This window comes from Notolepis coatsorum (genome assembly GCF_963971535.1).
Source record: "Notolepis coatsorum genome assembly, chromosome: 16".
Classification (NCBI taxonomy): domain Eukaryota; kingdom Metazoa; phylum Chordata; class Actinopteri; order Aulopiformes; family Paralepididae; genus Notolepis; species Notolepis coatsorum.
Genome location: NC_140180.1, coordinates 76020743 through 76038413, shown reverse-complemented (window position 1 = coordinate 76038413; position 17671 = coordinate 76020743). Strand labels below are relative to the sequence as shown.

General features: G+C 43.2%; 1 protein-coding gene across 1 annotated transcript; it reads left to right on the top strand.

The window, feature by feature from the left end:
* Nucleotides 1–879: 879 nt before the first annotated feature.
* On the top strand, nucleotides 880–16195 carry lsm11 (LSM11, U7 small nuclear RNA associated; the record flags this gene model as incomplete). Its single annotated transcript, XM_084332565.1, has 4 exons — nucleotides 880–1318; nucleotides 2418–2557; nucleotides 4467–4550; nucleotides 15389–16195. 4 exons carry the CDS (start codon nucleotides 880–882, stop codon nucleotides 15671–15673), a joined length of 948 nt encoding a protein of 315 aa, XP_084188691.1. The 3' UTR covers nucleotides 15674–16195.
* Between the last annotated feature and the right edge of the window lie 1476 nt (nucleotides 16196–17671).

Here is a 17671-nt window from a genome sequence, read left to right as displayed (position 1 = left end):
CTCTCCACACTTTAGATCACACAAACACACTTTATATTTATTGATAAAGGATTTGCACTACAACTCGTACACCTACTGTAAATTGTACCTAAATTGCACCTCATCCCATTTCTGCCTTGCACTATATAGTATTGTATATTAGTACACTGCATAGTATTGTATATTATATGGTAACTCAGTTACGTCTATTCTGCATCGAACATTGTACATATGTCTATACTGAACACTGTGACCTCATTTTATTTTTTTTTTTACTTCTAATTTACATACTATACTATGTTATTTTATTTCATACTTATCTTATCTTGTCTTGCACAGTCTCTGGAGCGTAACAGTAAGAAGCATTTTGTATAAAAGTATTCTGTACTTCTGTATGACAACTATTAAAGAAACTTGAAACTTGAAACTTTGTTTATAAATCGGGTTTTTAGTTTTTTACTGCAGCCTAGTTGGTTGTTGAGTAATTTCCAACGATGAGAAATGAATAGCCTTAAGTTACACTAAATGAATTGCCTTACACTAATTTACAAAACCTTCCTTGGTCTGACCCCTCCTTATTTGATACACCTATTAAAATTGTAGGTTAATTCAATATGGACCTTGAGTCTGGAAATATGGACCTTGAGTCTGAAATAAAGTCTTCATCATCATCATCATCATCATCATCATCATCATCATCATCATCAATATACAAATATACATATATCATGTAACGGCCGTACTAACAAAATGAGACGTCAATCAACCAGACAAACGGAATCACCATTACATGTAACACCAGCGCCTCACCGTGGCGAGATGTAGAAACTACAAATGGTTTGAAAAACCTCCCACAATGCTCTGCGGTGCTGGCCGCCTCTACGTGCGGTTGTTTCAAACATGGAGGAGAAGGAACGAATTGAGAGACCCGGTGGCTCAAGAACCGACAGGAGCAGAGACGTCGTCACAGCCCCGGAAAGTACACCATCCTTTTCGGACGAAGCCGGGGGAAGTTCTAGTCTAGACGTGTGTTCGGATCAGTTCGACCCGCTCCTGGCTCTGTACTCCCCTGCGGTGTCTCTTCCGTTCCCGAACATCAAGTGCTTCAACAACGTCGCCGAGTACGAGAGCTTCCTGAAGGGCGGCCGCGGCCGAGCCAAGCCGCAGAATGTGGAGAAGAAGCTGCGGAAAGCCACGAAGGGCGTGGCGGACCCTGAGCGCATCGAGAGGCTCAGGCAGCTGATGGTGAACAACCCCGTGAAGGAGGGAGACGAGAAGGGGGCCAGGCCGAGGCGCAGGAACCAGAGGCCCCCCAGGAACGTCCTAACAAGGATGCCTCGTATGTCATAGTAACAGGCGTAGTAACTGGAGCCAGTTCGTTGTGTGCCATGTGTTGCTATAAGTGTATGTGTGTGGTATGTTGTGTGAATGTTATTGTTGTTACCCTACCTGCGCACTAGATGGCGGTGGTGGGTCATCTCAGTAGTAGTCGCATACAAAAAGGGATGGTGTTTGGAATCATGGACTTTTTTCTAGGGGAAGCCACACAACTGCGTGTGATGTTTGTCATGTTTTATTATTTGTGTTATTTATTTAACCAGGAAAGTCACATTGAGATTAAAAATCTCTTTCAAGTCAAGCTGCAGCAAAGGAATACAATAGTTGCACATAAATACAAAAAACAACAACAAATTAAATTACACAGATACACTAAACAACCAATATCAGAGCCAGAGGCAACCCAGCAGGGCAGGCAGCAACGATAGACTATTAGAGCAAATCAAAACAATGACATACCATTGATTCAACCCCTAGTCTAGTCCCTTCATGAGGCATTTAAAAGCATCCAGTGATACAGTTTCAGGTCATTCTGTAACATGTGCCAAGCTGAGGGAGCAGAATAACTAAATGCTCCCTTTCCCATTACAGTACGAACAGACAATAGGAGCAGACTTTGTGCAATATTGTATTGTGCAAAAAGTATGAACGAGTATGAAAAGTCTTGAGTGTATATAAATATATAGTCCAGGAAGGGTGTGTTAATGTTAGTCAGTGGGGGTCCCAAGTCTTGTTGATGAGGCCCACTGCAGAGCTGTTCTTGTGGCATGCGGTTTTGGCCCTGATGGACCGCAGCTTCCAGTAATATTAGCTCTTGATAATCAGAAAACTCCAGTGATTTATTATATTCAACATTATAATACAGTACTTGTATTACTAATGTACAGTAACATTAAAGGTAGAATCTGTAATTCCATCAGACACTTTGTTTAATTTTTTTTTGGTCAGAGTTGAGTTGGGGTATGGGATGTGTAGCTGGTGTACTAATGCTCGACTGCGTAGTATGAAGGTTGGGAGAAAATTAATGAATGTCCCTTTTTTAACATTGCATGTCGTGTCTCCACCACGTCACTCTGCTAACTGTTGTGATGTGTGTTCAGTGTGCAAAGGAAGTCCTTTGGGAGTACTGCACCGCTGTGTTGAGGAGAGGCTACGGGTCAAAGTTCACATCAGGAGCTTCAAGGGGCTGCGAGGAGTCTGCTCCGGCTTCCTCGTGGCGTTCGACAAGTTCTGGAACATGGTAAGTTCTGGAACATGGTAAGAAGCGTCCTCGGTTCCCCGCAAGAGCCCCGCTGCCACAGTCCGTTCATTCACACGTCACTTCATGGACGGGTTTTTCGTCTACGTCAGACTCGGTGTGTGCGCATCAAGGAGGCAAAAAGGAACACAATCCTGATCACAACAACTGGGTAGACTACAATATATTTGCATTTGTTAGCCATGCTAGTGAGATCTAAACAATCAATCCATGACAAAGCTAGATATTTAAAAGGTGAAAGACTCCATAGAGCTACATTATACTTTTAGTCAGGTGAGTGTCATGGTTTCTCCATAGAGCTCCATTCCAGTCGCGAGTCACGGTGCATGTGTGCGGTGGTTTGTCCACCAAAAAAGCGTCAAAAGATAGAAAAGAAACTAGCAGAGCCAGAACTGTTCAACTCCCCTGGAGCCACAGCCACTTTTTTTTTGTACTTTCGCTTTCAAACCAGCTGCAGCCGGAGAACTTGAGTGTGAGGGGCTGTAACACTAAAGATGGCGGCAACGACAAAGAATTGCTGAAAAATAAACATACATTTGTTGTTTAAATAATAATAATAAAAATAAAAACTTTTTAATACTAATAAAAATATCGAACGATATGAAAAATGTTATCGTGATATAGGGCTGGGCGATAAAACGACAACGATAATTATCGCAATAAATTATTTCCTCGAAATAAACATGAAACGTGGTCACAAAGTTTCGATATCGATTTTCCAAGCTTGGATATCAGCACACGCACTAACAACCAATCAGGAATAGAGCTACGTTACGTGATGACGCGCTTACGCACCACAGCTCCAGATGTGCTACTGTTTTGGTTTCGATTTCCGAAGAGATTAGTTTAGCAACTTTAGTTAGGAAAATGCATGAAAATTCCAGCGAAGGAGATAACAACCCTACGCCTACGGCCACCGCAAGCCTTAGCGCCTCAAATGTAGAGGAAATTGTTAATAAGAAAGGTGTTTCGACGTCTGCAGTATGGACACGTTTTGGCTTTTTAAAGTCGGACAAAAATCAGAGCAGCGTTTGCTGCAAACTGTGTCGACGACCGGTGCTAACAAAAACGGGGAACACAACAAACATGTTCTATCACCTAAAAGTTTATCACTCATTAGAGTACACTGAATGCAAACGCATTCAGTCGGAAAGGAGTGGTGGCGTTAGCCGACAGCCACGAACAAGAACCATTGAAGTTCGTGCTGCTCCTGGAACTGGAAACATTCATTCAGACAGTACAGTTGGATCTAACAAAATGGATTTATATGGACACATTCATGGAGAATTCAAGCCGGGACCACAAAGCTTCTCAAAGGGTTGGCTCGACACGCGACGGCTCTCCAACTCGTCTCGTAGTGACGTCTTTGTTCTACCGCAGCAAAAAAAGTTAGTCTATCTATTAATAGCCCGCCGGTGCCGGGCATAAGAAGTTAATTAAACTTGACAGAAATAATTATTTCATGTATATCGACGATAATTATCGATATCGAGTGATATGAAAATTATTTTATTTTATCGCGATAACGTTTTTGGCCATATCGCCCAGCCCTATCGTGATATATCATGATAACATATTTGGCCATATTGCCCAGCCCTATAAAACTCAGAGAGAGGTGTTTTTGGCCAACAGCTAGGCTAGTGGTTTGTATCCACTTCGATTCATCTGTGCTAAGTTAGGCTAGCTTGCAGCCGGATAGCTTTCTAGAGTCTCGTCTGACTCTGGAGAAGATGATAAGCGCATTCCCATAATGTTGGCGTGTTCCTTTTAAACCAGCCTTCCCCACACGCCACATAATGGGTACAACTAGCCTATACAACACAGTTTTGGGCATTCCGTTGATCTTCTATGTATCGTCTCGTCTAACTCCTTTTTCTTTCTTCTTTGCCAGGCGATGGTTGACGTAGATGAGACGTACGGGGAGCCTCTCCTTGGAGAGGCATTCTACCATGAGAAAGCCCTCACCGTCTCACGGGTAAGTAGTCTGGATCAGCGCCATGAGACTGAGGGTATATAAACATGCCACTGGCTGACTATTTCAGTGTGAATTCTCCTCCGCTTCCGCTATCTGTGACACTATTTTGCAAGGACACCATCGCCGCATCCTGGTCTTGGAGCCACCCGGGGCCCTGTTCCTCGTACCTGGCTAACTGAGTTAGCCGGATAATTTTCAGCATAGCTTGACTTAAGCCAGACCTTTCCGTTCCCCAACGTCGGATTTTCTAAATCGCTATGGTAACAGATCAGACATTTTTAACCTGCTCCAGAGCAGGGTTTAGTTCAGTTAGCTGGATAAACCATGGCCACACCCTCGCAAAGAAATGCAGCTCGCTTCCTGAAATAATTCTCAGTCTAGATCCGATTATACCATCTGAATTATGTTTTTGTGCGTAGTTGTTCTAGAGGGGGCTTTTGAAATGTAAAATAATAGACACAAAATGCTGATAATAAATCATATTCAGCCTATAGATTTACTTTGTCCTAAATAATGCACGTCATATTTATACGGATATGGCGCGTAGCGACACGCAGGAGTGGTTATTTTAATAACGCGGAGCATTGCAAATGTGAATCCCGCTGGGATATTTTTTATGAATGAAACCTATCGGGCTATCGGGGGTTTGGCTCTGATTAGTCTCGGCTGTGGATGTATTTGCTTAACGGAGCGCCCGGATTGTGTTTCATTCAAGCATAAATTGAAGGAATCTGAATCTGTGGATTGTTTAATTGTATCACTGTCACTCACACGTTATTGTGATATTGTAACTGGGATTAAAAAATTTGATGAGATGCGCTGTTTGACGGATTTGAGAAATTTAATGAGCCGTTGACATTAATGAATTTGAGAATTTGTTCAAGCACTGTTAGTGTTATCTGATGATGAACATGAGGTGTCACTGGTATAAACCAAAGGTTAATCAATTAAATGCATGTATGGATGATGTGCGAAACAGATTAAAACCTGATTAATAGTGAAACTGTATAGCCTCCCTTCCAAGCCTCTCTGACACCGTTATTTCGGGTTGCGCCTTGAACATTTTGGGAACCGTGTATTTATATATAAAGTACATGATGCCTAAGCCGAGCGCATACAGTACAGATATCCTCATAAGTATCTATTAATTCGTATCAATTAGATGCTCTTTGGGCTTGTTTGTATCTACTTATTCTGAAAGAGTTGAACTAATTATTTTCGCTAGCAATAGATCTCATTCGATTATTCATTCCATTAAGCCTACTGCCAGCAGGCACATTTAAAGAAATATAATCTGATTGATTGGGGTAATGAGGGACTTAAAATTAGCCTATAGATGATGCATTTAACTTGTCGGCGAGGCTATTGAGCCGTACTGTATTGTACCCATTCTGCAATCTGTTAGTAAAGTTTTAAATCAATCAATCAATCAATGCTGTTAGAAAATCAGGATTTCTGCGATCGACATCTGCTGTCTTTTCAACTGAGGCGGCCGCGCGCAATTATCCTGATAGTATCAAGTCTGGTTCGAATTAACGAGACAGAATCAGCGTTCGAGGAACAGGGAAAGCGCGGATTCAAACATCGGGTTAATTTAATCTGGATAATGGGACTTTTTATCGACTTAGTTGAACCAGGTACGGGGAATAGGGCCCAGGATGATTGTGATTTGGTTTAAAGAAATACAAACAAGCCAGAGTGTTTTTCTCCCCTATAGTGGAATGATGATAGGATCAGCCAGACCTCTCTCCGGCACTGGCACAGCGCTAATGTAGTGTGGAGAGAGGTATGGCTACACAAGACTGCTGATAGGTGACATGATACTGGGTGGGCGTCGCACGCAGCATGTATGAAATCAATGTTGGGTATATTATTAAAGACCCCTTAAATGTGTTTTTCTAATGGTCAACTCTTCTTGGAGGTTTGCTGTATATGTACCGCTACGCTTTGCTCACTTCATATCACAGCTGGGCAAATAGAACATAGACTGAAATTAACTAATTAAAATGTTATTTTACTGACTCTGAAGCATTTTATATGACCTAAACATAAAATCCGGGCCTGTTAAATGGTCTCACTTCTCAACATTTCAATGGAGAGAGTGTTTACTGGGTGCTGTCATGATGAATTGAATGTGAATTGAATGAGACTTGAATTAATTGGAGTGAATATAGTTTTCTGATGACTCTGCGATAGTGGGATGTATAAAGGATGTGATGAGAGGGAATACCGGGAACTGGTAGTGGACTTCGTCACATGGTGCGATTTAAAAACCACATGCAGCTAAATGTGGCGAAGACCAGGGAACTGGTTGTGGAGCTGGGGAGGAGGAGGAGGAGGAGTGCACCTGTGACCCCCGTTTCCATCAGGGGAGTCTATGTGGACAAGGTTGAGGATTACAAATACCTCGGTGTGCACATCGACAACAAACTGAACGGGTCAAAACACACAGGCACTCTACAAGAAGGGCCAGAGCCGACTCTACTTCCTCAGAAGGCTGATATCCTTCAATGTCTGTACAAGGATGTTGAGGATGTTCTATGAGTCGGTGGTGGCGGGCGCCTTCTTGTACGCTGTGACCTGCTGGAGCAGCGGACCGAGAGCAGGGGACGGATAGGACGGACAGGCTGGATAAGCTGGTCAGGAAGGCCAGTTGCGGTGGAGCTGGACTCGCGATGGTGGTGGAGAGGAGGAGCCTTGCTAATCTCCAGGCCATCAGGGAAAACCCCTCCCACCCACTATACACAGACTTGCTGACAGGAGGAGCATGTTCAGTGCTAGGCTAACACTCCCTAAATGTAGCACTGAACGGCACAGGAAGTCCTTCATTCCGACAGCCATCACAATTTACAATGCATCACTGTGCCTCACTGCATCACTGAGCACAGAGTCTTAGACTGGTTCCGGTCCTACTTAAGCAATAGGACCTTCTCTGTCCAACTTGGTGACTTCACTTCCTCTGTGGCCCCCCTCACCTGCGGGGTGCCCCAAGGCTCGATATAGGGTCCCACTCTCTTCCTCCTATATATATATAGGCCAGATCTTGGCAAAACATAACATCTCATTCCATTGCTTTGCCGATGACGTGCAGGTCTACCTCCCCTTAAAACCCACCCAAGGGAAAACAATAAAACCACTACTTGACTGCCTGGCAGAAATCAAGTGCTGGAAGTCTGATAACTCCCTGACACTAAACGAAGGGAAAACTGAGGTCATTGTTTTTAATAGTGCCCCCCCAGCCCCCCTCATTGACGCACTTGGTCCCCTGGGTCCAAACCTCTCCACCTCTGTCAGGAACCTCAGGGTCATCTTCGACAGCAATTTTAAATTTGACAAACCGGTCAGCGCCGTAGTCAAAAACAGTTTTTAACACCTTAGACTCCTGGCGAAGACAAAGGCATACCTCTCCCAAAGTAACCTAGAGACGGTGATACATGCCTTTGTCACCACTTGCCTCGACTACTGCAATGCCCTTTACACGGGCATCGACAAATCCCTGCTTCGCCGCCTACAACTGGTGCAGAACGCAGCCGCACGCCTCCTCACCAAAACAAAAAACATGAACACATCAGCCCAGTTTTGGCCTCGCTCCACTGGCTGCCTGTTCGCTTTAGGATCGATTTTAAATTAGCCCTAAATGTTTTTGAATCACTAAATGGCATGGCTCCTGAGCTCCTGCACCGCCACACCCCCCACGATCCCTCAGATCAGCTGACCAGCTGCTATTGGTGGTGCCTAGAACTAGGCTCAAGACTAGGGGAGACGGAGCTTTCTCCACTGCAGCGCCTAGATTGTGGAACAGCCTCCCCCTCAGTGTACGGACCGCCCAGACCGTGCAGGCTTTTAAATCACTTTTAAAAACCTACCTGTTTTCCTTGGCCTTCCCCCCCACTTAATCACTACTAGACCCCTGGCCCTTCTATCCTCTTTGTTTTACTGTGCCCTACCTGTTTTTATTACTTTCATTGCTTTACTATGTTTTTAATCTTATATCTTTCATCACATTATTTTGTTTTTATCAACCTGCCTGTGAAGCACTTTGGTGCCAGCTACCGCTGCCTGGAAATGTGCTATATAAATAAAATGTACTTGACTTGACAGAGTGACCGTTACCATCTTCCTGGACTTTTACTTTTGAAACAACAACACTGTGCAATATTACTTACTGTAGACTTCTGTATATTTTTACTGTATTTCTTTTACTGTATATTTTAGGGCTGACTCCTATTAGTCGATTAGATACATTATTATTATTATTTTTAATCATTATTTCCAAAAGAAAAGAGGCCTAGAAGCATGGCTAACGCTAATGGCACGCATACCAGAGGCTAACTGCCTATGAAAACAGGCACAGAGGCACTGAAAGAGGATTTCACCCATCTAATGAACACACTAGACTAGACAAATATCAAGATGTATCCATCAGTGGACCAATTGCATGCTTTTGCAGAGGACAAGGAGCCTTCAGTCGACTCCTTCAGACATTAAGCACCCCCACAGCCCAAATGGAATGATAAAAAAAAATATATATATTATACATTTTTTTTTTGTCGACTAATAGTTTCAACAACTTGGGCGTAAGTTACCTAACAGAGCTGGAAATCGCATCCATGCAGCATTCCGATTCAATAGCCTCTGCTAGGTCTCTCTCTCTCTCCATGCAGCATTCAGATTCAATAGCCTCTGCTATTGTCTCTACATGGTCTTTGTAGAAAGTAGGGCTGTGTTGGCAAGAATCTGGCTGTACAACACGCATCACCATATGGGGGCTACAACTCGATATGCCATACTGTAAGAAAGGCAATATATTGCAATAATGTAAGCAAGGTGATATATTGCGATAATCTTTTTAGTTTTTTTTTTACAAAAACTGTCAGTTTAAAGAACACACATCCATAGGTGTAAAATGTGTCATGAAATGGTGTTATGATACATAGTGTGTGTGCATGCTCTCCTCTGACATCACCAACGTGGTATCCTTCATTGGCTTGAGTCAGCCTGGCACACACTGTGAAGTTATCCTTTTAACTCTGATAACCTCTGCTGAAAGGAGCGCTGCACAGATGGTACAGATTTGTACTGCATGCAAAAAGCTGCATGGTTTTTGCCCAAACATGCATGAAGTGGGCGTGTCTGTGAAGGGGAGTCTCGTGGGTACCACAGCATTAGGGATGCACCGACGGTTCGCTCACTGAAAATATTTGAAACTGTGGGGAAAAAAATAGCAAATGTATAGACATTAATGCGACGCTGTTTCCAAAGAGTTTGATTATCTCTATGGCTGTTTCGTTGCTCTCCTGCGGCTATTGATGATGCATTCAAACCCCGACCGCATCCCATTCATTTCCTATTCGAGCCTGAAGCAAACGTTGCCGCCAAGCCCCTCCTACTCGCTCAGACCGTGGTTCAAACAGTTACCACGTGCTCCATCATCAACTGGCGTTTCCACCAAATCCATTTTTCTCCACATCAAAGTAATGGTATTTATACCGCAGAACAAGTACATCATAATAGACCACCCCTGGAGTGGGGGTGCTGGAGACATGATCCAATAGACTTTTATACACCCGAGTCTCCTGAACACAGATTGCCCACGGAGTCTCTCTGGATTGTCCAGAGATCTAGGTTTATCAATCTGCGCATGCAGAGTTCGGGGGCAGGTGCGGAAAAGTGACTATAGCTCAGCCGAGAATGTGCCGATTGACTTGGGATTGGTCTCTCCTTGTTCACGAGACTCTGGCGTATAAAGGTATATTTGATCATGTCTCCAGCACCCCCACAGCGGTAGCTACAACCACTTAATGTCAAGGCTCTCATCCACATTAATTAATTTTCTCCCCCCGCTCTCTCCTCCATGAGCTCAATGTAACGTGGAAGTGCAGTGGTCTATAGCCCTCTTGGATATTGGAGGACCAATCAAGGCTGCTTTCCAGAGCTGGCACATTTTGGCAAATTGGCAAATAAATGAAAAAGTACCGGTATTTGGCCAAGTGTTTCCTTATTTTTGGTTTTCGGCCAAGAATTTTCAAAGGACCCATTTTCATTCAGATATCTTGAGATGAGAGGTCAAGAGGCCCCTTTGAAGATGGCCATGCCATTTTCCCCTCGCCAAAACTTATTTAGCCCCCTTCCTGACAAGCGGGCATGGTTAGGTCAGATTTATTTATATAGCACATATAAAAACAACCAAGGTTGATCACAGTGCTGCACAATACAAAGTACAAAAGTACTGTAAATACAATATAAATACAACACAAGGTGCACAATTTACACAAAACAGAAATGGTACTGCAAACAGTACTACATATATAACAATAGAAATGCAATATCAAAATAGAAAAACGGATGTATGGCTCAACCTGAATGAAAAGCCAGTGAGAAGAGGAGTATTTCTGCTAGGGTTGGGGCAGATCTAATGTGTAAAGGTGAACTGTTCCACAGCTTGGGGACAGCCACACCAAAGGCTTGTCACCTTTTAGATTAAAGCCTAGATTTTGGAACATCCAGAATGGCTGCATTTATATACGGCTGGTGTGTGAACAGTTGAGGATTTCAACTAGGTACTAAGGGGCTGGACCATTTAAAATCTTAAAAACAAACATGATCTTAAAATGAATCCTGAAACTGACAGGGAGCCAGTGCAGGGAGGCCAGAACCGGGAGTAATATGGTCACGCTTTCTTGTGCCGGTCAAAAGGCGAGCTGCAGCATTCTGCACTAGCTGTAGGCGTCATAGAGAGATTTGGTCTCGGCCCACATACAAAGAGTTACAGTAGTCAAGCCTAGATGTAATGAAGGCATGCATGACCCTCTCCAAAATCTTTTTGGAGAGATAGAGCTTTATTTTGGCAAGGAGCCTTAACTGAAAGAAGGCACCTTTTGACTAGAGAGCCGATTTGTTTATCAAATTTTAAATCAAAAGTGACATCAAGGCTTTTAATATTAGAACGTTTTTTTTGCCCAGAGCACAAACGGTCATTCAAACATTCTGGATGTCCAAACACAATAACCTCTGTCTTTTTGTCATTTAGATTGAGGACATTTAGGTCCATCCAAAGCTTTGTCACTAAGGCAAGCTAGCAGAGGCAGCAAAGAGTCGTTACACTTTAATTTGAAAGGAAGGCACATTTGGCCATCATCAGCAAAACGGTGAAAATAAATCTTATTCTTTCAAAGAATAGAACCCAGAGGCAGCATATAAGAAAATAAAAGGCCCCAAAATGGAGCCTTGAGGGACCCCACAGGTAAGAGGGGGCACATTGGAGGGAAATTCCCCTCAAATGTATAGAAAAACTCCTCAGTCAAGTATGACTGGAGCAACAAGAGGGCAGCACCTTCGATTCCTACGCACATACTGTATGTAGGTGTGATATAAGCGGCATGATCTACTGTGTCGAAGGCAGTGGACAAATCTAGTCACCAGGATAGCGTCACACCTGGAGTAAACAGTTAAAACGAGATCGTTAACACTTTAATCGCCGGAAACGCCGAAACTCGTCATTGCTCATTCTGCCGAAGACACTGTAACACGTCTTTGATATCAATATTTCAAAAATCTCTCCCGGGGACCTGAGATATACTGCTGAGCTCCACTCAACTCTCTAACGGTTCAAGAGCGCCATCTGGTGGCCGATCGGCAGATCGCCCAACAGGAAGTCATGTGGATGAAGTGGTGCTCACCCATATTTCGTCCGGGCACTCGCTATCATTAGCAGGACTCCATCTTGACACAGTGAACACCGATCGGTGCACATAACTCAATAAACATGATTTGGACGTATATACTATTATATAACCTGGAAATGGATCGGATATTTCGACATCCCATAATAGAAAAAAATCTATTCCACGCTCATCCCCCAACGGCGCGAGGAAGATACGGTGAGTTTCAGCGTTATTTTCTAATGTCTGCTATACTAACTGCCCTGATGATCATATGACCCACACTAGATGAATGATATAACGTTGCCCACGGAATTATAAACGACCCCCCCGCCCATCCGGTCAACATCAGATCATACGTAGTAACTTCTAGAAGTACCTCCAGTTGAAATTTTTTATCTGGCACCGATCGCTACCAAACTGTATTTGATCATCAATATAATGCATTTGGGGCTATAAATCAAGTTCTGGAGAAAGCTGCAGAAAACGATAAAAACATACTTATACTTTAGACCGTATTTTAGTATGAATATGTGAATGAAAAAGTATAACGTTGCTACACCCTGAACAATAGATATAGGACATTGAATGGGCCATAATAATGTCAATTTAGCAATACAATTTAAAAAGTTATAGCCCTGCAAAGAAGGGGAACTTCTCCATAGACAAATAGAGCTGGCTAGGGATGGTAAATTATGAATTTAACCATGGCGATCAAAGTGTTAAAAGAGGTTTCAGTTCTATGACTAGGTCTAAAACCAGATTGAAACTTCTCATAAATATACATGTTCACTAGAAAGGATTGCAACTGAATAAACGGTACTTTCTCCAACACCATGGACAAAAAGGGCAGTTTAGTGCTGACGGAAGAGCAGAGATTCAAGGTTGATAATCTATTCCTTAAAGGAGCTATGGAATCCAAGATGCTAGTGCAGGTAGAGTTAAAAAGAGCAACAAGCTCCTCTGCACTAAAGGCACCACATCCGTCCAGAGTAGTACATACAAATTAGGCAGAGAATGATTAGAACAAAGGAGGCGTACAGTGGGATGAGTAGAGGCCAACAAGCAGGGGACGGTAACTGAAAATAAAATGGGCAGGTGATCAGAAATGCAATCACTGTCACATATTTCATTGACACAGACAAACCACGAGACAGTACTAAGTCTAGCATTATGCCCCTTTTCATGTGTCAGACCAGAGACAATTAAGAGTCTGAGACAAGAAATCTTTAACCACAACACGCATGAATGTTCAGGTCACCAGAATTCAAACAGAAACCACCAGAATTCCAGACAGAATATATTTTGGTGGACGATATACCACCGCACACAATAAGGGAGAAGAATAATTCAATTTAAAAAGCTGCAGTACGTAGGGGATGGAATCCTCAGACAGTGACGACTGGATTTGAAAAACGCAGACCAAGGTTGGCCAACTTTGCCAGTGGTTTGAGGAAAACTGAGGTTGGTACCAATAGATACCTCAGGTTTCATGTGACACCACTAGCTTTAAATAAATGGGCCACAGCCTCTGAAAGACATCAATATCAGCCGAGATAAGACGCTCCTGCGGGTCTCTGAGGGTTAATTAAAAATAAAGTGTTTTTGAGAATCTATACAAAACATAATATTGTGATACTAAGTATCATTATTTTCTTACACCCCTAGTAGAGAGGGGTCATATATTTCTCTAGGTGTAGCATCATATTTCATATTTTTCCACCTGCACGATAAACTTGCCATCATCCATCTTCAACTTCTGACCATGAGTTTCTAGTTGTAAACCAAATGTTGGCAAGAGCAGCCAGCGGAGTGTGTTGTGCTGTGTGCACAGATGAGTGAGAGATGGAACAGCTTACATGGACCAACTTCAGAGTTTTAGCTGTTTGATTATGATTTGGTGCAGATCTCTGATCAGCTGGTAGCTGCTTGGCATGCATGAGTACTGTATCCTGCCTGAACTAATGCAAAGCTCCATCTGTATTATTTTATCAACCAACTGGATTCCAGGCCAAGAGCTAGATTTCCTACAATGAAATCCAGACTTGCACTTCTGAAAACAACATTGTCAAAATTGTTTGGTTTTTATGCCTCTGACGGCACAGCCGTGGCTGGAGGCATTGTGTTTTCGGGTTGTCCGTCTGTCCTTCCCATTCTCTCAGCAATGCCTTGCGGGAATTTCTTCAAATTTGACACACACGCCCACTTGGACTCGGATGAACTAGATGTTGGTGGTCAAAGGTCACTGTGACCTCGCAAACCTTTTGGCCATAACTCAATAATTACTAGGCTATAGTCTATTTAGGTAAACCTAAACACACATTTGAGTACATTTGGATTACCGTAAGGCAGTAATGCACACATAGAAATAGTGATGATCACGATTTACAATGATAATTGCAGAGAAGCAAATTGGAAAGTGTGAAATTCCGCTACAACTCTCATTGCATTTGTGTAAAACCATTCTGAACCCCCCAAAATGCTTCCGCTGCTAATTGTATCTAGTCGGGTCCATAAATAACACGATCTTCATCATTTTGGCTCTGTACACCACCACAATGGATTTTAAATAAAAAAATTGAGATGTGAATGAATGAATGAATGAAAACTTTATTAACAGATTGCAGAATGGGTACAGTGCAGTACAGCTCAATACATACAATTGTTAAGGGGATGCAGACCAGAGAAAGACTTTCGTCTTGTTTACATCAGGGTCCCCCATTTTCAATTCATCGTAACATATGACATACATGACATACAGATACAGTACTGCTCCATCTATACATTTATGACATACCAGATTTGCAATTACAGTACTGTTTGTGATACAAAAAGAGTCCAGAAAGAAAAGAGTATATACATTAGGCGTGGAAACTGTACATTGGATTGGGTAGGTGGGGGTGGGGGGGGACTGTACATTTGAGGTGGTTGGGTGGGTGGGGGGGGGGGGGGGTTGGTTAGGAGTGGGGGGGTTGGGTAGGAGGGGTGCTTCAAGTGCAAACTTACATATTTCTTGGTATCAGATTTTATTGAGGAAATTCTGAGATACCGATGCCCTGTTTCAGCCTGGTATCGGAACGATATCCCATCCCAGTATCAGTGCATCCCCATCATGTACATTTGAGCCAGAAACATGAATGACTCAAGACGCCACACTCTCCTCCCTCTCTTCCCTAGCTCTTTGAGAAGCTGAAAATCCAGGAGAGCTCAGAGGGCGGTGAACATGTAAAGCAGTCGGACAAGGAGACGACCACCCTGCAGCCTCCCCCAGGTAGCGGGGCTAGGAGAGACCCCCGGTTATCAAGAGACACTGTTCGAGCCGAAGACCGGGACAAACACAAAGCCATGGCGAAGGCTCAGAAGAAAGTCCCCCAGCCCTATGGTAGGGTCCATACGCGCCACATCAAACAGCTGTTCATACGGGGAGAGAACGTGCTCTTGGTCAACCCACAACCACTCTGACATGGGTTGTGTCTTTTCATTTTATTATATTCTTTGTTTATTATTTTGGATCCAACACCATTCCTTTCAATTAGGGATGCCTCAATGATTTCCCTTGATCACAACATACCTGGTAATAATGACGTACCAAACTTTATTGACATGGGGCAACAGTGGCTCAGGAGGTAGTGGTTGTCTACTTGTCTGGTGATCAGAAGGTTCCTGGTTCGATTACGGCTCCTCCCAGCAGTGTGTCGGAAGGGTCCTTGAGCAAGACACTTAACCCCTAACTGCTCCCGATGAACAGGTTGGCACCTTGGTTGCCTCCGCAGTCTGTGTGTGAATGTGAGCTTTGGATAATAGCATTATATAAAAATGCAGTCTAATAATGTACCATACTGTATGTGGACTGTCATGAAATAAAACCCTGGGAAATAAATAGGCTTGGTTGATCAATAGTATATCATATTGATATGTAGGCTATTCTCCCACCAGAGAGAATATATACCCACCAGAGAAATTAACTTGTGATTAAAGCTTCATTACCCATTTATTTTCTGGTGTTTTTTTGTCTGACTAACTACTGTATCAATTAGCTCTTAATAAAGGAAATTTATTTCTCTTGCTTTTTACATAATGGAATATGGTGCCAGGAAACGTTTTACTTGTATTGCCCAGCAGGTGGCAGTATATACTCATTACAATACACACCATCTGTGAAGCAGTTGTCATCTCAAAAGAGCTTGTCCCTTTGTGTGTTTTTATTCTCCCCCGTTAGTTTGAACGGGAATGACAGTGAAGGCCTCAGTGGACTTCATAAATGCATTATGAATAATTGAGTTTGTGAAGCTGGGAGATTGCAGATGGCATTCAGAAGCCGTCATTTGTCTTGACGTCTTAAGATTGCCTTTATTCTTTAATGGGCACATTACCCATAAAAGCACAATTTCCTGCATCTCAGAAGTTGTAAAGATGTTTTTTGTTTCTGTTTAAATGGCAGAGGTTGCATTGGGGATGAGTGGCACGGAATGATTGTGTATGTCCTGTATTTCAAGAGACCACGCAGCAGAGTTTACAAGACCGGCTCCTACAGCGGACCACAGGGACCGCTAAACGATAACTAGAATAATGGATCTTTTTTCATATGACACTTAATTATCTACCATAAGTAGGACATGGGTGGAAGATTGTTATTGGTAGAGCTTGTTCACCGCCCCATCTGTAGCGCCATGTGGGGCCCGCTACACCAAACTGAAATATTGTTCATAAATGTGTCGGAAACGTGATCGGTTTGACCCATTTCTTTGTCTTCCTCTTCCTCTCCTGAGAGACTGAACAGGGTTAAGTGTTTGACACACTTCATCCTGTTTGTGACGCCAGTCTGTCCCAATAAATGGACCTCGGTAGAATATGAGAAGGTAATGAAGAAATTAGGTTGTTCAAATAGTCCCTCCAGGATGGTACACAGGTTATGAGGTTAAGTAAATTACATTCAAATAGTACTCCAGTGCGGTACACAGGTGATGAAGGGATTAGGCTACGTTCAGATGGTCTCTCCAGTGCGGTACACAGGTGATGAAGGGATTAGGCTACGTTCAGATGGTCTCTCCAGTGCGGTACAGCGGTGATGAAGGGATTAGGCTACGTTCAGATGGTCTCTCCAGTACGGTACACAGGTGATGAAGAGGTTAGGCTACGTTCAGATGGTCTCTCCAGTACGGTACACAGGTGATGAAGGGATTAGGCTATGTTCAGATGGTCTCTCCAGTGCGGTACACAAGTGATGAAGGGATTAGGCTACGTTCAGATGGTCTCTCCAGTACGGTCTCTCCAGTGTGGTACACAGGTGATGAAGAGGTTAGGCTACGTTCAGATGGTCTCTCCAGTGCGGTACACAAGTGATGAAGGGATTAGGCTACGTTCAGATGGTCTCTCCAGTACGGTACACAGGTGATGAAGGGATTAGGCTACATTCAGATGGTCTCTCCAGTGTGGTACACAGGTGATGAAGAGGTTAGG